The 22,867-nt window shown below is 48.5% G+C and overlaps 1 protein-coding gene across 3 annotated transcripts in view; it reads left to right on the top strand.

The window, feature by feature from the left end:
- LOC134428311 (discoidin domain-containing receptor 2-like) overlaps positions 1 to 22,867 on the top strand; it is a 65,549-nt gene that overhangs the window by 19,652 nt on the left and 23,030 nt on the right. For all 3 annotated transcript variants that reach the window (XM_063174966.1, XM_063174967.1, XM_063174965.1), the window contains exons 2-6: positions 7,830 to 7,961; positions 13,239 to 13,341; positions 15,789 to 16,017; positions 20,738 to 20,885; positions 21,531 to 21,636. In XM_063174966.1, the coding sequence (XP_063031036.1) occupies positions 7,898 to 7,961; positions 13,239 to 13,341; positions 15,789 to 16,017; positions 20,738 to 20,885; positions 21,531 to 21,636 (650 nt within the window). In that variant the 5' untranslated portion in view covers positions 7,830 to 7,897. The remainder of the gene's footprint in view (positions 1 to 7,829; positions 7,962 to 13,238; positions 13,342 to 15,788; positions 16,018 to 20,737; positions 20,886 to 21,530; positions 21,637 to 22,867) is intronic.

Here is a 22,867-nt window from a genome sequence, read left to right on the forward strand (position 1 = left end):
GCTATTAATAAATTAATGTTGAATCTTGGTTCCCTGAGCAGGCTGGTGGAGTCAGCAGGGTTCAGCTGGGACAAGAAGCAGCTCTGGAATACCCAAGAGCAGATTATCAAGGAGGTGCATAACAACAGGATCGACAGTGATTGTCTATGAGATAATAGGAGTTTCTGCCTTGGGATGATGAGGGATAAAGTTTTCCTTCTTCAGACAGCTGAGCAGTGGGAGAGGTTGTCCAGAGAGGTGGGGGGAGCCTCCATCCTTGGGGGATTTTAAGGCACAGCTGGACAAAGCCCCGTGCAGGCTGCTCTGAAATTGGTGCTAACCCTGCTTGGAGTAGGAGCTGGGATTAGATGCTCTCCTGGGGATCTCCTCCAGCCCAAATAATTCTGCAGCTGAGCAACCTGATCTCCTTCTGAGTGCAAGTTAGAGCACAGTTAAGTAAAAGGTTATGGTGGAGCCCCCTGAGAGCAGGGAGGGAGGAAGGTGGTTTAGATTGAGTGCTCTTAATACCCCATCTGTCATCTCTGTGGTTAACATGTCCTGGGGATGGTTGCTATGTGAGACTTTGCAGTGGGAGATTGCAGGTCTTGAGAGAACTATTGCTGACTTTTAGATGATGTATTTTAAGGATTGTTTAAAACAATAAAAGCTAGAGAGAGATGCCAGTGTTTAGGAACAGTGAAAATGTCATTGTGCTGAGTGTTCTTTGGGCCTGTCAGGCTGGGAAGGAAGCTCTGGAAAGGGACAGTAAGGGACACTGCTGCTTGGGCAGGGACAAGGGAGGTACTTGGAGCTGCTGGTTTGTGCACAATCTTGTTTTCCTGCCACTTCTGTCCTACAGAAACAGTGATACTGGAGCTGGGAACTGGATCCTCTGCAGCTGAGGGATGTGTATTTTGGAGGGTGTGCTGGAGGCTGCCCTGCCCCTGCTGCTGGGGAATGGCCCTGTCCTGAGCAGGGCCCTGGCAGGTCTGGCTGGGTCATGGCAAGCACCTCCAGGTTCCTTGGTTGAGATGGGCACAGAGTTCCTGTGCCCTGGGTTGGGGGGAAAGCTTTGGTTTTGTTTAGCTGAGCTAAAACCCACCTTGTGGTGCAGTGAATTTGCATTTCCTTATCTTTGGTTTTATCTTGCTAATGGTTTATAATTTTGGCCTTGTTACTTGGATGGATTAAGTTACATTTAATGCATGCTCATTTATCCCCAAGTCTGGTTTTGTGACAGAAGTGGTCTGGGCAGTTTCACAAACTGAGGACACCCCACTCCTGTAGGACTGGCTGACAGGCAGTGGGAAAGAGCTGGAGGATTTACTGGCCTTGTGCAGAAGCAGCAGCATCTCTCTGGGCTGTGGGTGAGGCACTGCCTCATGTTTGAGTCCATGGGCAGAAGCTCCTCCCAGTGTCACATGCTGTGGTGTGGGTGACTGAAATGCTGCTTTTCTCCTAGAATCTAGCTTCACTAGGAGTGAGGTGTCACTTGCTTCATAACCCCATTAAGAAGCTTGGATACAGCATGGAAAACAAGGCTCAGACCCTCCTCAGCCTCAGGGCAGGCCTGTCCCCACCTCTCAAGGGGGTGATCATGGAGTATACCCAGTCCTTGGTGTTCCCATTCCTCTGCCACTGCCTCAGACTCAGCTCTGTGGTGTCCCTGTCCCACCCCAAGTGCCACTCCTCAATGTTGTCCTTTTGGTCCCACATTCATGTCTCTTGTGACAGGACTCCAGTGCCTCCTCAAAGGTGATGCTGGAGCCTCTTCCTGTCTCAATTTCCCTGTTCCTGTGACTTACTTCTCACATGTATCTTGATTAACAACAACCCTTTCACCTAAAATCTGTTTGCTCTTATCTGTCCAGCCTTGTTGCTGCTCTGGACATCACTTAGGAGTGTCACTATTTCTGCCCAATGTCCCCCACCGTGTTCCAAACATTGCAGTGGATTTCTCCTCTTTCTGACCACCTCTGCTGGTGCCTAAATCTCCTCTCCAAGTTGCAGCCCTGCACTTCATGCCAGGATCTTGCTGGCCCTGCCCAGCTGCCCTGTCGCTCTGACACAGTGAATTTTGGTGTCACTGTTGGCACTTGGTTTGTCCAGGTGCCATCCACGTGTCACATAGAGACCTCCCCACTGCTGATTGAATCCAGGGGGAGAGACACCACACTCAGAGCTCACCTGAGGGGAAATTTGTTGCCTTATTTTCATGGGGCTCCTGCACAAGCAGCATGGCTTGGTCCATCCTTCACCCTCCAGGCTCTGCTGAAGGGGCTGGCCATGTTCTCTGGCCAGCAGCCCTGCTCTGTTTTGTCACTCTTGTGCCAGTATTTGAATTGTAAACTAAGCAGAACATTTTAAAAAGTGAACAGAATTCTTTCTGCTGAGCGTTTTCATTACCAAATTCTGTTTGGTCCAAACCAGAGCTGCACGTGCTCCTGGGGAAGGCTGCTGGGGCTGAGGTCTCTCAGATTAACTCTGAGGCAAAGAGAAATGCTCTACCATTGTTTTGGAGCCAGAAAAATGGAAATCACACTTCCCAGGCTCTTATTTTTTCAAGCATCCGATATTGCCCCAATTATTGGCTTTGCTTCTTCCCCATGGAATTCCTTTCGGAATGGTAGGAGATGCCATCCACTCGTCCTGCTTGTTCCTGGACCTCTTCTGAGGATGCTGTGATTCAGGATAGCCTCTCCTATTGTACACAGAGCTGTGTGTGTGATACTCTCTGTGTCTTGTGGAGTTCCTTGGTGTGGCTCTGGGCATCTGGAGTGGGATTCCTGCAGCAAAGCCTCAGGTCCCACTCCGGGATAATGATCTGCAAAGGAACCAGTTAAAACAAATGCCTGTTTCAGTTGGGATCTAGAGAGGCTTGCAAACATGCCAGACCTCTGTAATGGATCTCTGGAGGGAGAGCAGGGCCTGGAGGAGCTCCAAGTCCCACCTTCCTCATGCACATCACTGAGGAACAGCTCCCTCCTGTGCTTGCTGAGCCTTTGCTGTGCCCTGGGTCTCAGCCAGCTGCTCCTCTGTGGAGGCATGGGCTGGCTTTTCAGGCATGCTGTCTGCTGGGTTTATTGGGGAAAACTGCCCTCTTTTGCATTTCTTGGTGAGTTTTTCAACAAGTAGATTTTTTTTTCCCCACTCTCCCAATGATTGTACCAGGATTTTATTCTCCTGCAGCCAGCTGTTAGCAATTAGCAACTTGATCCAGTCGGGCCTGGGAACAGAGTTTAACACTTTGTTGCCTCTCAGAGGATGTTGCTAATCCTGTTTTTACTGGTTTCAGGCTTGTGCTGTAGTTTTGGCACTTGGTGTTGTATGTGTGGGCGGGGTGGGAAGATAGGCATGAGTACAGCAAAGCACTAATGGAGCTGAAAGGAAAGTATTGAGCCATTTACACAGGACAAGTCCTTACTAAGATGATTCCCAAATAGTCTGTACTGAGGGCTGTATTTAGTAGCAATTTCAGTGTGTCCTAGCTCTGGGAAGTGTGCAGCTTGGGAATCCAGTCTAGTCCTGGATGAGATTGAGACTCAGCACCAACCAACATCAGTAATTCTTCAAACAGTGATTTCTGCGGCTCTTGAGTGGGGCTGACCCTCCTCCAAAATGTTTCACCCTCTGGAGGGTGAAAACCACTCTTGCTGACCCTGCTTGGCACTGCAGCAGCTGTGAGAGAGCTGAGGAATGGCAATGTTTGCTCCCTGTGTCCACCACCTCTCCCAGGGCTCACTGACAGGCACTTTGGTGATCCTGCACTGGGAACCAAATGTGGTGGGAAAAACAAACACAGCAGAGCCTGCACCAGCTGCTGAGGTGCCTGGGCAGGGCTGCACTGCTGGAAATGTTCACCTCTGCCACACACAAAGGTGAGAATTCATGGTACCAAACTGGGGGAGACAGGGCTAGTCCAGACCAGCCTTTTCTTCTGTCAGCAGTGGAGACACATCCAGAGAGGATTCACCCTGTTTGTCTTGGATACCCTTTAGGCAAGGGCCCTGTTCAAAGCCAGCTTTGTAGGCACAGAGCTGCTGACAGGTGAGCTCTGGATCAGCTCTGGAGCTTTCCTTTCCTCTCCTGGAGGCCAGACTGGCCTCTATGGCTGCATATTCCAGTTCTGGTTTGCAGTTCCCCCAAGCCATGCTATTTCTGTGTTCCTGCAGAGGTCCATGTGCCCATCAAGTCCTGAGAAGCCCCTGGTTCTCAGGTGGCACCTACACCTGTCTGTGCCCCCCAGTTTGTACCTTTTCTCCAGTGCTGGCTGGGTGGCAGGAGCTGAAATGGTGCTTGGGCATTTCTGTGTGACTTCCCTTGTCCTCACACCTCATCCCTTCCTTCCTCCTGATACTTTACATCCTTATTTAACCACCTGAATGTGGTGCTGATGTGACTGGCTCTGTGGCAGTACAAAAGGTGCCATAAAACAAATGGGTTCTTACCTTATGGTGCTTGTTCAGATGAGATAATGGAGCTGTTTGTGGTGTGTTTATTCAGTTGCTGTGACACTGGTGGCTGTTGTCATTTTGAGAGGACAAGGGGGCACAGCACAACTATTGTTATCAAAGGAAAGTGCTCATGTTAAGTGTCAGGGTGAGCCCCAGCTGGGCTGTGGGTGCTGTGCTGATGCAGAGGGTGGATGATGCCCTGCTCTTGATCCTTCTTTGCTGGGCTTTTGGACCAGGTGGGAAACAGAGGCATTTGAACATTTACTGCTGTCTGGGGCTGCTCTCATTTCTTTCTTGTTCCAGCAGTGGGGCTTGGGCCCTCAGCCTACCCACAGTCCCTGTTTCAGTGCTTTCCAGCCATCCTTCCCCTTATTCCTGGGCAGGTCAGAGAGAAATCCCTGTGTGCTTTGGTGGAGCCAGCCTGAATCTTGAAGCTCACACAGTTTGCCAGGCTCTGGAGGGAGCATGGGGGTGTGAAGTCTGTGTGGTGTCATTGCCCATTTGAGGGCTCCTTGTTGGGAAGTTTTAAACAAAAGGTGAACAAAAATTTTAAACAGGTGAACAAAAGTCACCTGGGACACATCTCCAAGCTGCTCTTCTCCTTCCAGGCCCTCCTCAACAAGCTCTGGTCACTGGCTGTGGGAAATGAATTAGTAGAAAATTCTTAAAACCTGATAGAAAGTTTACATAGTATGTAAGCTTTGAGATAGCCTATAGTATTTATATTAATATTTCCTAAGATACTGTTGAGAGAGAAATGGAACTAGAAACAAGTTTCAAAGGGTGGCTTTGTAAATAAGACTGATACTTTAGAGAAATAGAATTATGAAAGATGTATTGTAGTAGGACTCACTAGTAAGGGTAATTTTAGATGATTTGCTTTAAGGTATTTATAGCATAGTGTGATTAAAACTGATCGGTTAAGAAATGTTTATAATATAATTACAAAATAATTAATTTCTGATTGTTATAGCGTGACTTATAACATCTGTATTGTATCACCCTTCACTTGAGACTAAAAATAGAATAAAAGTTTTTAAAACACCTCTCAGTTGCCCCTTCTCTAGGCCAAAAAACCCTTAATCCAACAAGTGGCTGGTTCAGCTTGGGCCCCCACAGGAGGGATCTATGCCAGACTTCACCCCCATGGTGCAGCTGATCTGGGGCATGGCCAGGGCACCACCACAGGTCTCTGCTGAGCTGCCATCACCTCCTGCAGGAAGGTGGCTCAAGTCAAAGCCTTGGTGTTGGTGACAGGTCCCTTTCTCAGGTCCTGCCACAGGACTGTCTCCCCCAGGGCTGAATTCTCTGCAGTTCCCTTTGCAGGTGCTGCTTTGGGAGCTCCCAGCACACCTTAGCAAATCACCTGCATAAATCAGCACCCACCAGGCCTGTCTTCAAACTCTGTCCCAAAACTTCTATACAAAGTCTCCCTCCAGTTGAGCACACAAAGTCTCTCTGTGGGAGTTGCAGTCTTCCCTGGGATGGTGGGAATCTGTGTTTTCAGCAGCAATTCTTTCTGCTAAGTGTTTTCATCACTAAATTCTGTTTGGTCCAAACCAGAGCTGCATAGGCTGCTGGGGCTGAGGTCTCTCAGATTAACTCTGAGGCAAAGAGAAATACTCTGCCATTGTTTTGGAGCCAGAAAAATGGAAATCACACTTCCCAGCTTCTTATTTCTTTCAAGCATCCGATATTGCCCCAATTATTGGCTTTGCTTCTTCCCCATGGAATTCCTTTCGGAATGGTAGGAGATGCCATCCAGTCCTCCTGCTTGTTCCTGGACCTCTTCTGAGGATGCTGTGATTCACTTTGATTCACCTCCTTCCATTCCAGGAGGAAAGGATGGCCTGGCATGCACAAACAGCTGCAGAGTGCTTGGTCAAAGCCTCTTCTGTGGTCCCCAGACCCTCCTGCTGAGCTCTGGGCTTGTCTTTGCTTTTGCAGGCTCACCACAGGGATATCACAGCCCCTTCCCAGCCCTGGCCAGGGTGCTCCTGCAGGGAGCCAGCAGGAGGCTGGGGCAGGAGGGACCTGGTGATTTTAAGGAGATTTTTGGTTGCCTGGCTGGGCACAGGCACCCAGCATGAGCTCCCCCTCCTGCCTGCGTGTTTGGCTCCCTTCCCAAGAGGGCCCTCAGTTGTTTTTCAGGCTCAGAGCCATCTTTTCTGATGGAATCCAGCAGGGACAGTGGCCAGTAGCATATCCTTAGGAAAGAGAATAAAAACAGGGCAGGCTCCAGTGATTCTAACCCTGATTTAGTTTCTGTGTGTCCAGCAATCTGCAGCTGGGGAGTTTCCCAAGCCAAAAGTTTTACCTTTGGGTTTAAGGAGCTGTGTTCCTTGGGTATCCAGGGCAGCTCAGGGCTGTGACTTGTACGGTTTAATTATGTTGGGTGGAAAAAAAGAGCCTTTTGTTACCAGTCTCTGAGCTAATGGCATCTGATGCTCCTGAATGCATGCATGCACTGCCACAATGGTGGAACCTTTTACAGCCTCTCCTCCTTCACTAACAAATCCCAACATTCAATGTTGCCTTTTTACTAAAACTCCAAGGATTCTTGAGCAAACAGCTTCGGGTCCTGGCAACTTTACATTTATTGATTCGTTCTGTTTTCTTTTCTCCTGGCATTCCATTATGAGACAGAGCCTCTAACCTGCCTTCTGTAAAATTATCCTCCAGGATGGAGCCTGCCAAGGCTCTTTGTAGTGAGTGTGGGCACACAGAATTCACATAACTGCTGATCTGACCTCCTGTTCCTTTAGGTGTTATCATGGCTTTTCAATTAAATTGCCATTGTTTAGGCCTTTGCTGTTTTCCTTGTTTCCAAACAGGAAATGAAGTGTGCTCACCTGGGTGAGTGCACACGCACTTTTGGCAGCAGTGTGGACGTGCAGGGAGAGATTATTTTCACCCTGCTTTGGACCTTTATCTTAAAACTGTGTGGCAAGCTCCAAGGTGCCTGCTTGGCTGCTTGGTGCCAAGGTTTAGCTGGATAAAGCCTGCTTGGACTGCCCAGGTTCATTTTAGCTGCAGTTTCACTATTTGTTAATTTAGTAAGGAAAGTGAAGTGTTGATGAGGGAGAGATTACTTTGAGGGAGAGATTTCTTTGCACTGGACTTGTTTAATTGCAGTTAAGAGGGTGCATCCATCCACCCAGGAGCCATGGCAGCTGAGGGCCTGGCAGGTGGATTGCACTGGGAGCTTTAGGGGTGGTGTGGACAGTCAGTGATCATTGGTTCCTCCTAAGCCTCTGGTCTGGTGATGAGCAGAGCAGGGCTGAGGTCAAAGGCACTCTTGAAGGCAGGGAAGATTGCCCAGCCCATCACGAGGCAATGACACAGAGCAGCCCTGTCCCTGCAGGACTCATCCTCTCTCTTTGCTTTGTCTTTCAGAGATGTAGATGGCAGCTGCTGCCTTTGAAGGACTCGTCTGACCCTGTGCAGCACCTCCAGTTGCTACCATGATCTTCTGCATGCTGCTGCTGGCCTCCCTGCCTGAGCCCTCTGGTGCCGAAGTCAACCCTGGTAGGAGCTGCCAGGCTGGGAGGGGACTCCTGTTTCACCTTCTGTGTGCTCCTTCTCTCCTTTCTTTGCCTCTCCTGGGGATTGAGGGTGAGGGCTGCATGTAGGGATAATCACTGATGCAGTTCCCAAATGTCCTCTGGGCTGAGATATTCCTGGGCAGCTGTGCTGGGGTGGGACACTCCTGCCAGTCCCAGGAAGGCACAGGGACATGGACATTGTCCTTTCTGTGCCACCCAGGCCTGTCTTGGGCTCTGAACCTTCCACCTCTCTCACCTTCTGGCTCTCCCACCTTCTGTGTGCTCCTGTTCTCCTTTCTTTGCTTCTTGTGGGATTGAATGTGAGGGCTGCATGTAGAGATAATCACTGACATATTTCCCAAATGTCCTCTGGACTGAGATATTCCTGGGCAGCTGTGCTGGGGTGGGACACTCCTGCCAGTCCCAGGAAGGCAAAGGGACATGGACATTGTCCTTTCTGTGCCACCCAGGCGTGTGTTGGGCTCTGAATTTCCCTCCATGACTTTGGTTCAGTGTGTCCTGCAGAGCAAACCTCGCTCCAGAGTGGCTCTGAGGTTCTGTGCTCACTGTGGAAAACAAATTTCCAGTTAGCAAAGCATCAGCCCCAGCTGTCCAGCCAGCAAGGGGCATTCTGGAGAGAGAAGTGTGGAAGGACAGATTTAAACCTTGCCTGGCACAAAGATAGGATGAAGATAGGGATATGAGCCTGAGTCCCTGTGGAGGGCAGGACCATTTATCCTACAGCATTTGGCAGGAGACAGCCATGATGGTGATAAGTGAGATAATGGTCTGCAATGTGTTGCAGAAATTCCTGTAATGAGGTGTTTTGAGTCTGTGAAACAAATGAGTTTAATCCTTTTGCAGCTTGGCTGAAGGTGTGGTGAGGCAGCAGTGCTACCCTGAGGGCCTGGGCTGGCTCTGTTTGTCTGGAGCCCTTTGTGGCTGGCTCTGACCCTGCTCTGGCCTGTGGATGTTTGCAGAGGTTTGAGGTTGTGCTGCAAGCAGCCAGAAGTGAAGTGAGGGTTGTGTGGGAGCTCAGCAGCATTCCTGTGCTCCCTGCTGCACAGCATTCCCTGCACCACACACCCCCCCAGCCTGGGACTGGGGCTGCCATCTGCTCCTGGTGTCAAACCTCACAGAGGAGAGGGAGGGCAGCAGGGCCAGCCCTGTGCAGGTTCCTTTGGATGGGGGTTGCTGCAGGAGCAGCTCTTGCACGCCAGCTCCAGGGAGGCTGGGCTCTGAGCACAGCTCTGTGATCCTGCAGGAATCTTCTGTTGCAGACATCTTCTATGGAAAATCCTTTCCTTAGGATTTTTCCTCCTGAGAAGCTGAGAGGCCTCAGGAACAAAATGTAAACAATGACAGATAGAACAAGAGGACACAGTCTCAAGCTGCGTCAAGGGAGATGCAAGTTAGAATTAAGAAGGAAATATTTTACAGAAAGAGTGGTCAGATACTGGAATCATCTACCCAGTGAGGTGGTGGAGTCATCATCCCTCGAAGAGTTCAAAAAAAGACTGGATGTGGCACTTGCTGCCATGATCTAGCTGAATAGTTAGAACATGGGTTGGACTTGATGATCTTATAGGTCTCTTCCAGCCTTGAATTTCTGTGATTCTGTGATTATCTGCTGCTGTGGAATGCAACAGGTGCATCTGTGATTGGTCTCATGTGGTTGTTTCTAATTAATGGCCAATCACAGTCAGCTGGCTTGGACTCTCTGTCCGAGACAGAAGCTTTTGTTATCATTTTTTGCTATGCTATTCTTAGCCAGCCTTCTGATGAAACCTTTTCTTCTATTCTTTTAGTATACTTTTAATGTAATATATATCATAAAATAATAAATCAGCCTTCTGAAACATGGAGTCAGATCCTCATCTCTTCCCTCATCCAAGAACCCCTGTGAACACTGTCACAATTTTCCATCCAGAAATAGCCCCCCACACCTCTGAGCTCTGCCTGTGCCATCCTCAGGCTGCTTTGCTTCCTCGGCTCCTCCAGCTGCTCTGGTGCCTCTGCCTGGGGCTGGCCCTGCTCTTCCCACACAGATTCCAGCACCTTGGCCCAGCTGCTGCTCCTGGCTCTGATGCCACAGGCTCAATGGCTTATCCTGCCCTCCTGGTGTGCCCCAGGAGCAGCCTGAAGCACATCCTGCATTGCCTTATAACCCACAGGGGCTGCTTTGGGGCTGGTTTCAGGCCTGTGCAGCAGGGTCCTGCTGAGTCTCTTGTCTGCTTCCCTGACAGACAGGCTGGGCCACCTCTGTGAGCCCCAGGCTCTCCTGAGTGCCCAGTGAAGGGTCCTGGTGCCACCTGAACAGAACCCAAGGATGGTTTTGCTCAAGATAGGTGCATTTGGTGAGAGCCTCATGCTGCTGGTTTTGGTGAGAGCTGTGTCCACCTTCAGAGTGCATCCCTCAATGCCAAGGACACTCTGGGTTCTGCTGCCAGCCCTGGGCTTGTGACCAAACAGGTTTTGTGCAGGCTTGCACGAAGACTCAGTCCCCCAGAGTCCTGCCCCAGCAGCTCTCCATCTGGCACTGCTGGCCAGTGTGTGTCTGACCTTTAAACAAGGTGTGAGCACACAGGACTGCCTCTGCAGCAGCACAGAAAGCACTTTCTGCTCTCACGTGCTGACCCCACCCTTTTGGAACATCTCTGTGCATTTACCCACAGCTCAGCAGCAGGTCAGGCTGTGCTGGGACAGGTGAGATGAAGACAGCCAGGGCTGGTTTGGCTCCCAGATAACCTGGATGTGCAGGGTGGGAGCTGTGACTGGGGCTCTGCTCTGGATCCCAGCAGGCACCACTGCTCTGGATCCCAGCACCCCACCACTGCTCTGGATTCCAGCACCACACCATTGCTCTGGATGCCAGCACCCCACCATTGCTGTGGATGCCAGCAACACACCATTGCTCTGGATGCCAGCACCCCACCATTGCTCTGGATCCCAGCACCACACCATTGCTCTGGATGCCAGCAGACACCATTGCTCTGGATCCCAGCAGGCACCAATTCCCTCCAGGGAATTCAGGCCCCCTGACCAACCCCAGCTGAATGTTGGTTTGTCCAGGTGCCATCCATGTGTCACATAGAGGCCTCTCCACTGCTGCCTGGCTGATTGAATCCAGGGAGAGAGACACCACACACTGGGTTCACCTGAGGGGAAACTGCTGTCACCCTGTGGGTGATTCCAGGGCCCCCCATCCCTCTGGCTGGGCTGGCACTCAGCAGAGCTTTACCCCAGGGATACCCTCAGCTCACTGCAGCCTCCAGAGCCACTGCTTGGGTATTTATTTGCTTGTGGTGGCTGTGAGTTTCTTCAGCTGGTTTGTTGAACTCATGGGAAGCTGTGGCACTGGAGTGTTTAATAGGTTAAGGATTTATATTCTATATTTGAACTCTTCTACCTGACTTTTTGATTCATCCTGGTTCTGGTGTTCTTGGAGACAGCAGGATATCTATTGTTCAATGTAAATTATCTTTGTCATATTTCAGTGATCCCTTTTGTAAAGATGAGGCTGCAGATCCTTCCTTCATCATCTGTGCTGCCTTCTCTGCCTTTTGATGGAAGGAAAGAGCAAGAGCTCTATTCCTTATCTGCCTGGCACCTGGCCATGGATACAGGCAGTGCTGTAATGCTAATTCTAGTTTGTTTTATAGGTATTCCCATGATTAAAAAAAAAAAAAGCATTAAAATATACCAATTTTAATATTTAATATTAAATATTAAATTTATTAAATAAATATTTAATAGTTATCACTATTTAAATATTGAATTTTTAAAATATTGAATATTTTAAATATTAAATAACCTGGTTCATTAGTGAATGTTGTCACCTTACCAGCCATCTCCTTTACCCAATAACTTAGGAATGCTTAGCACATCACACATTCACTGATCCAGTGCCTAACAACTGCAGGCAAACCCTGTTGAAGCCCCACCCTCTGTTTGCAAACATTTCTATGTCAGATCTGTCTGGCACTGATTCAGCCTGAGGTGCTTTATTCTGTGTAGCTATAACAGCTTTCAGGTTTTCATCCCTCTGTCTTGTAGCTTCTGAGCCTGCTGAATGGATTTCATGGAGTGCCAGAATCTCCTGAGTTGGAAGGGACCCAGGAGGACCCTTGAAGTGCAGCTCCTGTTGAGCTGTGTCCAGGTTTGGTACGAGGGTGGCAGGAGATCATCTCCAGGGTCTCTTCCAACCCAGCCCATCTGGGATTTTGGGAGCCCAGGAGGGCACCCAGGGTACCCTGCCTGAGGGAGAGGCAGCCAGAACTGCTCTAATCTTCAGATTTAGAGTTTTCCCAATCATCTCTGATATTCCAGGACATGTTTAAAGACCGTCAGGAGAGAGAGAACCTCAAGGCCAGCTGGGATTTGTCAGCTGCATTTTCAGGGTTCTGTTGTGGGATGCTTTTGGGGATCCATGGCCTGAGCCAGGTGTGTCTGTGCTCCATGGAGGCACCAGGTGTGAGAGCATTCCCAAGCTGGGTGAAATGCTGGCTCCAGCTGAGGCAGGAGCAGGCTGGGATGAGGCAGGATGGATGGACAGGGACTCAGGGTCAGAGGGAACTGCAGCCTGCAGTGCCAGCACAGAGCAGATGTTTCCATGCCTTGTCATCTCTAATAGATGTTTAACTTTTCCCCTGTATCTGCACTGCTGAAGGTAATAACTGTTCCCATTTGAGCACAAGTCAAGCATCCACTTTGTTCCAGGGGAAGAAAAATCTTGGACAAAAGCTTCCTTTTTATGTCACATCATTATTGATGAATAATTTCCCATTGTAAAATGGGGCCATTCAACAGTAACTATAATATGATACATGAAATATTAAACATTAAATATTATATATATGATATGGTATATATTATATGATATATATTGTAGTATAATTATTAATATTAATTATATATTGTATGACATAGTATCTAATATAATTATATAATAATGTATTTGGGATTTCATGCTCTTAAAAGGTTTCTTTGTAAAGTTTTTGCTTTGCTGGGCTCTGAATGATACTGTTAGTCTAATGCATCACTTTTATAATTTCAATTTGTGATAATTATGATGTATTTTATCCTTTTTTTTTTTTTGCATTCTTTTGCATTCAATTATTTTTTTTTCATTCTTCTTTCATTTTAGCATTACCATGTTTATTCTCTGGATGTGACAGCCTTTTAATTAAACTTGCCTGGTGATTTTCAAAGGGATGAGTGCTGACCTTTGTTGTTTGCTTGCCTGTGTTGCCCTTTGCAGCCATCTGTCGTTACCCCCTGGGGATGCACGAGGGCACCATCAGGGACGAGGACATCACAGCTTCCAGCCAGTGGTACGACTCCACAGGGCCCCAGTATGCACGGTGGGTTCACCTCTCACTCCTCATTTCATCCTTTGTTGGTGTAAGGGTCTCCTCCAGCCAGGTCTTGTAAGCTTTTGGAGATCTATATCACACCCAAGATAGCTCAGCTACTTTAGAAGGCTTCAAATCAGCAGGATGGTTTTTGTGGTAGTGTTTGAAACAGAAAAATTTTATTAAAGGGCAAAATAACAAAACTCTTTACAGAGAAAAACTAAGCTAGGTGCAAGAGGGTTTTGCTCCTAGTAAAACACTTCACAAAAGTGATTGGTTTTATTGTTCTCTTTTTTTTTTCTAGTAAATTGCCCAGGCAAAACTTTTTAGCTCCTATCTAATTAGCTATCCTGAAGTTTAAAGTGAAGTCCCTTAAGTCCTATGAGGTGTCTTTTTCACTAATTAAAGAGAAAAACTTTTGAGCTTTTTTCCTTTTTAAGAAGACAAAAGATAGTTTTGTCACTCTGTCAACAAAGAGCACATTCTTACACTTTTTTTCCCCTAGATACCCAAGATGTGGTGGAGGAAGAAGATCCCCCACCCTTAAAACCTTGTTTGCTGCTTTTTGTATTTAATCTGGGTAGTGCACAGTGAAAGGCCAGGGGGCCATGGCAGTGCTCACAGCTGTGATACAGGAAATTCTGGTTAAAGATAAAAGGAAATATTCTGGTTAAATATTAAGGGAAAAAAAATCCTTCTCCATGAGGATGAAGTGGTGGGAGGGGGACCCAGAGAGGAGGTGGTGTCTCAGAGTTTGGGGACTTGGCTGTACCAGGCCTTGAGGAACACAGGAACTGCCCTGCTGTGAGCAGGGGATGGGACTGCAGGCTCAGGCTTGCCTCTGAGCCCATCTTTCAGTCACTCTGAATAAATCTCCAAAGGATTTGTGACTTACAGGTCAGCCAGGGACAGGGCCTCTGGGATTCTCATGCAGTGCTTTAAACTAAATCATAGGAAATCCTTTACAAGGATGAACTTTTCAACAGCATCCTATTGAGGAAATGGGCTGTGCTCACCCTGCCTCAAAACCCTTGGAAATGCAGAGTTAAGGAATTGTTAAGCAAGCAGCTAAATTATTTTCTTCACTGTCAAGGAAGCCTACAGTTTTTGTCATAAGCTTTGCTTTTCTTTTTTTTTTGGGTCATTTTATTTCTCTCAAAGTTAACTGATGTTTCATAAAAGGATTGTAAATGTGAGTTTGCTTGGAATGGCTTGTAGTGGTGATATCAAACATTCCTACAGCTTTGGTGCAAGTCAGACTGAAATTTCAGATTGGTTATGGTACTTATATTTTTATGATAAATTCAGGCTCTCCAAAATCATAAAATTCTCCTAGTGCTCAAATATTATTTTTTCTTAGTCTGTGGTAGAGCAGTGATGCTGTGTGTTGTGTTTTTAATGGTGTTTGAGCAGCCTGTGGGTCTGAAAGTTGGGAGATTTTTCCTCTGAGTGTGGCTTATTTCCACTGCTGCAAACACTCTGAGCATCACTTGCCATCTGTTACCATCCTGTCCTTGCTGGATGTCCACAGGGTGAAGGCATGAAGCTGATCTCATGTGGTGAGAGGTCAGAGCTGTCCCATGCAGGTGTCTGTCCCTGTCACTCCAGTCACCCTTCCTGCCTTTTTTGGAGCTTTACTTGTTATTCCAGTGTAAGAAAGTCCTGCACCAACAGCTGACCAGCCAGAGGTTAAAATCTTCTCTGGCCTGAGCCTTGACCTCAGTGTCTCCTCCTGGGTACCACCTTCCCTGCTGCCCTCACTGATCCCATCAGCTGGAGATGGGGTGCTGTCTGAAAGCCAAGGGCACTTCAGGGGCTTGCTGTTGGCTAAGAAATCCCTGCTGCTAAAAAACCCACACATTTTTGGTGTGCAGATAAATTTGTCACAACTACAGCTCTCACAATGTTCAGCAGAGACCTTCCCCCCACTCTCCTAGCAGCATCCTACACCAGCAGCTCTGATGACTGCAGGAAATGTGAAATATGCATTGGAACGACCCAGAAAAATTCCAAACAGATCTTTTCTTGCTAAAATGTATTTTTAAGATGGCTCATCTTTGAGCTTTGTAGAGCTGCAGGAGGTGGTCAAGCTGAAGTTCAGGCCTTACCATGTGGGGTTTAGGAGCAGTGAGGATGCACTTGAGCAGCAAGGTGCTACAGAGCAGCCAGCAGCTCCCTGCTGAGCAGCAGGGTTGTTTCTCATCAATGTGGAAATCCATGTCTGGGAGAAAAACTGCTCCAAGTAGTAAATGAAAGGTATCTGGGACTGAGGAGCTGTTCTGTATAGGGCAAACCTGTAGGATTTGAGTCTCAGCTGACCATCATCCCAAAGGGCAGGGGTATTTGGTAGCCATTGCTGGTTTGTTGCTTCTTCTCAATCCTCAAAGTTCCTGGTGTTCCCTCAATTAATAATCGTAAATCTGACTCTTTTTAACACGTGTGATTTTTCCCCTCAGGTTACAGAGGGAAGAGGGGGATGGAGCCTGGTGCCCAGCTGGTTTGCTGGAGCCTGAAGATGTGCAGTTCCTGCAGATTGACCTGCACAAGCTGTTCTTCATCACCCTGGTGGGCACCCAGGGCCGGCACGCCCGCGCCACGGGCAAGGAGTTTGCGCGCGCGTACCGCATCGACTACAGCCGGAACGGGGAGCGCTGGATCTCCTGGAGGAACCGCCAGGGAGGGAGGGTGAGTGAGCCTGGGGCACCTGGGGCTGCAGGGCACAGCCTCCTCATCCTGTAATTGTCTGCTTTGGAAAGCCAGGTGTCTGCTAAGAAAAGCAGGACTCGTTTGAAATGGAAAAAGTAAACCGCCTCCCTTGGAATTGTTATGATTTTGAAATTAAGGGGCTCTCAGGCAAAGATATGGGAGTAAGAATAACAGTTCTTTACTAGGAAAATTAAAATACAAATGTAGTAATACAAAACAGCAGAAAACCCCCCACTGCCAGAGTCAGAGCAGTCCCTGCCTCCCTGTGTGTCAGGGGGTGTCCCAGCCCCATCCCAGGGGGGCTCACCCCTCCTGCAGTGCCAGCTGTGGCTCTGCTGCAGCAGGGATCCTGCACAAGGGGGGAGTTTTCCTCTGCAGCTCCAGGGCTGCTGCAGATGGGCCTGGGCTCCCTCTGGCCATGCAGGGCAGCAGAAAGCTGCTCCTCTGGCAATGCAGGGGGCAAAGGCTGCTGTGCTGTGCCAGGCTCAGATTGGATCCAGGCAGGAATGCTTGGCTCCTCCCCTGGGCGCAGCATCTCCCCATGGGATGCTGGGGTTGGATCAGCCCTGCAGGGACACTCAGTGGCCATGGACAGCAGAGATCTCCTGGAGGGAGGGTTGGCTGTGGGAGAGATAAAGAAACAACTGCCCCATGGACAGCAGAGAGCTGCCCCAGCTCTGACAGGTGGGGATAGAACACACAGCCCCAGCCACACCTTGTAACCTGAGACATCAATGCATTCTACTCCATCCTGGCTCTGCTCAGTTCTGTGCTTGCTGTGCATCATCTGGTCTCATCCAGCAGCCCTGCGTTGTTCCTGACATGGGGAGCACTGGGCTCAGCAGTGGCCAGGACTGGAAACTCCTGCTGGGTTGGTCTCTCACACAGTTTGGGTTTTCTGGCCCTGAGTAAGGGCATGCTCAAGAGCAGCAGCTGCAGGATGTGGAGTTGCTACTCAAGGTGCATCACCTCCTTTGCTCCTCAGAAGATGGGCAGGATTCTCAGCTCCTCTACTGTGGAGCTCGTGCAAGGGTGCTTTTTTCTGAGGGGGTGTTTGAAGTTTTGTTCTTGTCCATGTCCCCTGACCTGATCCCCCAAATCAGGAGAACTGTGGCTCTTCACTACCTGTCTGTGCAAGTCCCAAACATCACATGGGTGTCCTTCTCTTAGACACTTGTTTCTAAATTGGCAGCTGCCAAGCAGATGATTGCTTTGGGATTTAAAATTGGAGAGGGTGGCAGGGAATTAAGGACTTTCTGGGTGTCTGATGGCAGTGTTTGGTGTGTGGATGTTGAGGAGGAAGGAATTTAGAGAGTAGGAAATGTGCTGAGCCCCACTCAGAGGCTTCCCTGCTCACCACAGTTGTCTCATGCTGTCTCCACACCTGCACAGAGCTGGGGCTGTGTTCATAACCCTTGTTAAATTCCCCTGGGACTCTCACCTGCTGCTGTCTGACCTGGTCACTTTGCCTTAGGCTGCCTTGTGGAGCCTGAAGACCTGAGTCAGACTAGAGAGGTACTGGATGCGATGTTTTTTTTGCACCGAGGGTGCTCTGGAAGCCCCAGGAGAATCTGCAGTGCAGTATTTGGTGACAGCTTTTATCTTGTTAATGAGTTATCTGCTCACCCAGACCTTTGATCAGCTGTTTGCCATTACCATTTTATTGCCCATCCCTCACATTTTGGTGCATGCTACAAAAGCTGTTTGTGGGGTGGGAGGGGAAGTCAAAATAAACAGTGGAGAGTTCCCAGGACAATGGTGGCACTGAGGGGAAGGGTGAGGGTCCCTGCCTGTCACTCCACTGCAGCTTGGATTGATGTAAAAATAAAGTACACAGGCATTAAGTAGAAAAATCATAAACTTATATTTTTAAAATTATGACTACATAGTTATAGTAAGTAAGAATATGCCTGAAGTAAGTGAGAAACTATTGATAAGATGGTGAAGGGTTTATAATGTAGGCAACTGTATTGATAAGATGCTGAAGGGTTTATAATGTAGGAAACTGTATTGATAAGATGCTGAAGGGTTTATAATGTAGGAAACTGTATTGATAAGATGCTGAAGGGTTTATAATGTAGGAAACTGTATTGATAAGATGCTGAAGGGTTTATAATGTAGGCAACTGTATTGATAAGATGCTGAAGGGTTTATAATGTAGGGATGTAATTGTACAGAGCAAGCTAAGAATTTAGATGTTATAATCAAATTATATCTGTGTGATAATAGCCTACTGGATAAAAGTATCCACAGTGCAGTAGAAGTAAGTAAAGGTGATAGGTTAGAAAAGCAAAATAAGCTTTGTGGCAGCTGTCCATTGGGTTAGAAAGTTACATATTGTCTTGTAATGAAGAACTTGTGACCACATTGAGCTATGGCCAACTGCTTGCTCTTGTAAGTCTCACAGCCTCTGAGACTTAGGTTTATCTGAGCAATAAATCATTATTAGCCTGACTGTGGAGCCATCCCTTCAATAATAAAAGGGAGAGGTCTCAAAGTCTCTGGTGTTGAGATGACCATGAGGTGTTGGAAAGTCTCTTTTTCCCAGCCCCGCAATCGAAGGAGGAGTCAGGATTCCTCGGCTGTGCTTTTCAAGGTTGTGTATTTTCTGTTATCTATACAGGAAATAAACAGAATAAAATAAATATTCTTTTTCTGACCTGCTGAGGTCTGTCTAGCAAGTTGGTCCATGGCACACTGACTGCCTTCAGGGCAGTGTTAGCTTTTTATACTAAGAACTATGTGTACTTTATTAACCATAATTTTCCAATACCTATCACCTGTGTTAGACAGTCTGTTTCTACTCTAAACCAATCCAAAAGTGCCACCATCACAGCAGAAGATGGAGGCTAAGAAGAAGAAAGAGGAAGGACAAGGCATGCCCAAATCCCTCCATTTTGGCTTCTGAACCCTCATTCTAAAAACCCCAAAATTCTACTTTTCCATCCTGTGACAAACTAACTATTATTGTAATAATTACCAATATAGCCAGATGGGACGTGTCTGAGCTTGTGTGGCCTTTGCTGCTTGACCAAAAAGTGGCAAATGTGGCGTTTCACCCCACAGACACTTTGGGCTGGCTGGGTGTGTGGTGTTTCACCCCAGAGACACTTTTGGCTGGCTGGGTGTGTGGTGTTTCACCCCAGAGACACTTTTGGCTGGCTGGGTGTGTGGTGTTTCACCCCACAGACCCTTTTGGCTGGCTGGGTGTGTGGTGTTTCACCCCACAGACACTTTGGGCCGGCTGGGTGTGTGGTGTTTCACCCCACAGACACTTTGGGCTGGCTGGGTGTGTGGTGTTTCACCCCACAGACCCTTTTGACTGGCTGGGTGTGTGGTGTTTCACCCCACAGACACTTTGGGCTGGCTGGGTGTGTGGTGTTTCACCCCACAGACACTTTTGGCTGTGGGGTGTGTGGTGTTTCACCCCACAGACACTTTGGGCTGGCTGGGTGCTGCAGTTGGCACATGGGGACAAGTCCAGGCCTGCAGGAGCTCTGGTGGTGCTGGGATGGAGCCTCCCCCCATAACAGGGGCTGCTCCTCAGGTTTCCCTCTGGCAGAGAAGCTTTAAGGGGATGGTGAAGGAAAGAAGTTGGTTCTGATGGAGGGTTTGGATCCAGAGCTTTATTCTGGCCCACAGGCCTCTGAACCCAGCACCAGCTCCAACAGAACTCCCTGAGCCCGTGGTTGTTGTTCCTTTGAACCCCGGGGAGAGGGGCAGGGAAGGGACAGGGAGCCACCAAGCAGGGACAGGAGTGGAGGGACAAAGGGACAAAGGACACCTGGATAGCCCAATGTCCCTCCAGGGGTGGAAGGCATCTTTTGAATTCTGCCAATCACTCGATGCCCTTCTGGAATGCCAGGATCGACAGACGGTGCTCAGCAAGGGTCAGGATGGGGAAAGGACAGGTGACTGACACACCTGGGGAAGAAATCTACAGGGAGAAACCCGAGTGTCATGGTTTGAGAGGAAGTGAGTTTTTTGGGATGCTGTGGAGACATGGTACCCCTGAGAGGATTGAGTCAGACAACAGGACTCATTTCAAGAGCAGCTTTATCAACACCTGGGCTAGGGAACATGGCATGGAGTGGGTGTACCATATTCCCTACCATGCACCAGCTGCAGGCAGAGTGGAGAGTCTCAACTGTGTTTCCAGGGGAAGCCTATGGCACAAGAGGGACTCCTCACTCCGTGATGAACTGATTATCCAAAGGGTGGTGATGGACTAAGAGTTGGTGATCTGAGGGATGGATGTATTGGAAATTTGGTGGGGGGAGGAGGAGTGTTTTTGGAAGGTTTTCATTCTTTCTGTGTCTTTCTTTTTTCATATAGTTGTAGGTTAATAAAGTTTTCTCTTCTGTATTCCTAAGTTGGAGCCTGTTTTGCTCTATTCCTGGTCACATCTCACAGCAGACACCAGGGAGAATGTATTTTCATGGGGGCACTGGCATTGTGCCAGCGTCAAACCATGACACCACACCACAACAAACTATCATTCTACTTAAACTCTCATGGCTTGTAAATCTTCACACAAAGTTGGTGTTTTTCTCCACGGGTTAAAATTGAAGACACAGGTGTTTTTGTCTCCATGCCAAGGTCTCTGAGCCCCCTGACAGGGGCTTGAGCCATCCAGGGCAGCCAGAAGGATGTCCTGGGCTGCAGCAGAGAGGTTCAGCTGAGGCTCTGTGTGCTGCAGGTGATCGAAGGGAACACCGACACCTACGACGTGGTGCTGAAGGACCTGCGGCCGCCCATCATCGCGCGCTTCGTGCGCCTCATCCCCGTCACCAAGGCGCCCATGACCGTGTGCATGAGGGTGGAGCTCTACGGCTGCGTCTGGCACGGTGAGCCCTCCCTGCTGCCACCTTCCTCTCCACAGGGAAAAGCAAGGCACACTTCTTCCCAGGGATTTCTGAGATTTGCGTTCTCTGAAGCTCAGAGAAAGGGAAAGCACAATTCTTACCGCTTGCTGTGCCTGTGTTATGCCAAAGCACATGATCTTATAGGTCTCTTCCAGTCTTGAACTTCTGTGATTCTGTGTGTGATTCTGTGATTGTTTATCCAAAATGAGGATGCTTTGTTTCCTTGGCCTGTCAGGGCCAAGAGAGAGAGTGTCTGTGTGTGTGTGTTGGACTGTTGGGTGACAGCCACGAGATTCAGTGCAGTGTGAGCAGGTGTGTGCAGAGTGAGTGCTTGGCAGATTCAGTTTAGATGACATGTGTATAGTATAGTATAATAAAGTAATTAATTAGCCTTCTGATATCCATAGAGTCCTCCTCATTGTTCTGTCCCCTTTGTCAGAGTTGCCTTTGATTTACAATGCCTTCCCAGCAGCCCTGCCTGGGGCTCCCCTGCCCCCCAGGTGTGCAGAGGGGACCCCTGGCACTGCTGCTGTTGGTCTGTGTCACATGCAGAAATGTCACACATACAGAGGTTATGGGAGGCTGCTGCTGCTGCTGCATTTCTGAGTGCGTGGCCTTCTTTTTCAGATGGTTTGGCATCCTACAGCATCCCTGAAGGAGGGACAATAGCAGCTCCTGGCTTCCCCATTGTTTATCTGAATGACTCGACCTACGATGGCTACCAGGAACGCAGGTGGGAGAAGCTGTCCTGTTCTCTCTCTATCATTGTGCAAATTCTCTCCTACTCACCCTGTCACTGGTACCTTGTGTCCCATATATTGGAATAAATCACATGGGACTCCATTTTTTTCATGGTGGAAAAAGCCCATTCTTTATTCACAGAACTCCTTGTTATATGGTTTTACACACCTCACGTGTAAGTCCCATTGGTCAGGAGCTTTCTTGCCAATTACTTTATTGGTTATTAACAAGTTGCTATTCTGTATTAATTGGTCACTCAAACCCTAGGTGTGTACATGCAGGAAAAGTTCTTTGTGAGAGATAGTTTTATTTTTTCTAACAGTGTAAATACAATTTATACAGGTACTAGTTGTTTTTCACCCAGGAATAAACTGTTATGCTAATGAACTGCTCTCACTAAGATTGCTTTCACATAGGGAATTAGAAAGGGCTAGCCTGACAAGGAGAGCAGGTTTTGATTTTAATGAAGCCTTTCTGTATGATTTTCCTACCTTATGGCAACACCAAACAGTTCTTCATGCTTGTTGGACATTGGAAAATGCTGTGTAACAATGTCTTGATGTATAAACATCTGTTGGTTTCAAGCTGGGTTACAGAATAGGTGTTGCATGTTCAGCACTAACTTAGGAACCTGGGCCTGCTGGTCCCTGGGGCTGTCAGGGAGCTGCAGATGTAAGCACAAACCCCAACCTGCTAAGCCAGGACTCCTTGAAACTACTTAACCTCTATTCATGTGCCTGACTGGTAGGAATCTGCCTCTTCCAGCTGTTAATCCTGGCTTGCAGTTCAGAGGCACCTGTACCTGTGCTCTAGTGACAGGAGGGCTCAGCTGGGGTGGACTGTAGAGCAAGGACTTGCAGAGGGGTCAGAATTGTGCCACACTGGCATCTTCTACTCTGGAACAGAGCTGGGAAACTCTGAGGGGCTCTGCACCCTCACACAGGAGTGGGGTGAGGCAGGGTCCTGGCAAAGAGTCTAGTCAGCCTTGGAAGGAGCCAGCAACACTCTTCTCTTAGGAACAGTGCCAGAAATGATCCTGGTTAGGCCTGGCTGTGGCTCATGAGCTGCCCATGGTCTCTCTTCCCACTTCCCTGCCTTTCTGTGCCTGCCTGCCTGCAGGATGTTCCCCCAGCAGAGGATGGAGCAGTGTTCCTGCCATGCCTGGTGAGATGCTGCAGCTCCAGCTCTGTGGGCAGAACACACAGTGTCATTTTCCACAGTCT

Source organism: Melospiza melodia, chromosome 22, assembly GCF_035770615.1.
Source record: "Melospiza melodia melodia isolate bMelMel2 chromosome 22, bMelMel2.pri, whole genome shotgun sequence".
Classification (NCBI taxonomy): domain Eukaryota; kingdom Metazoa; phylum Chordata; class Aves; order Passeriformes; family Passerellidae; genus Melospiza; species Melospiza melodia.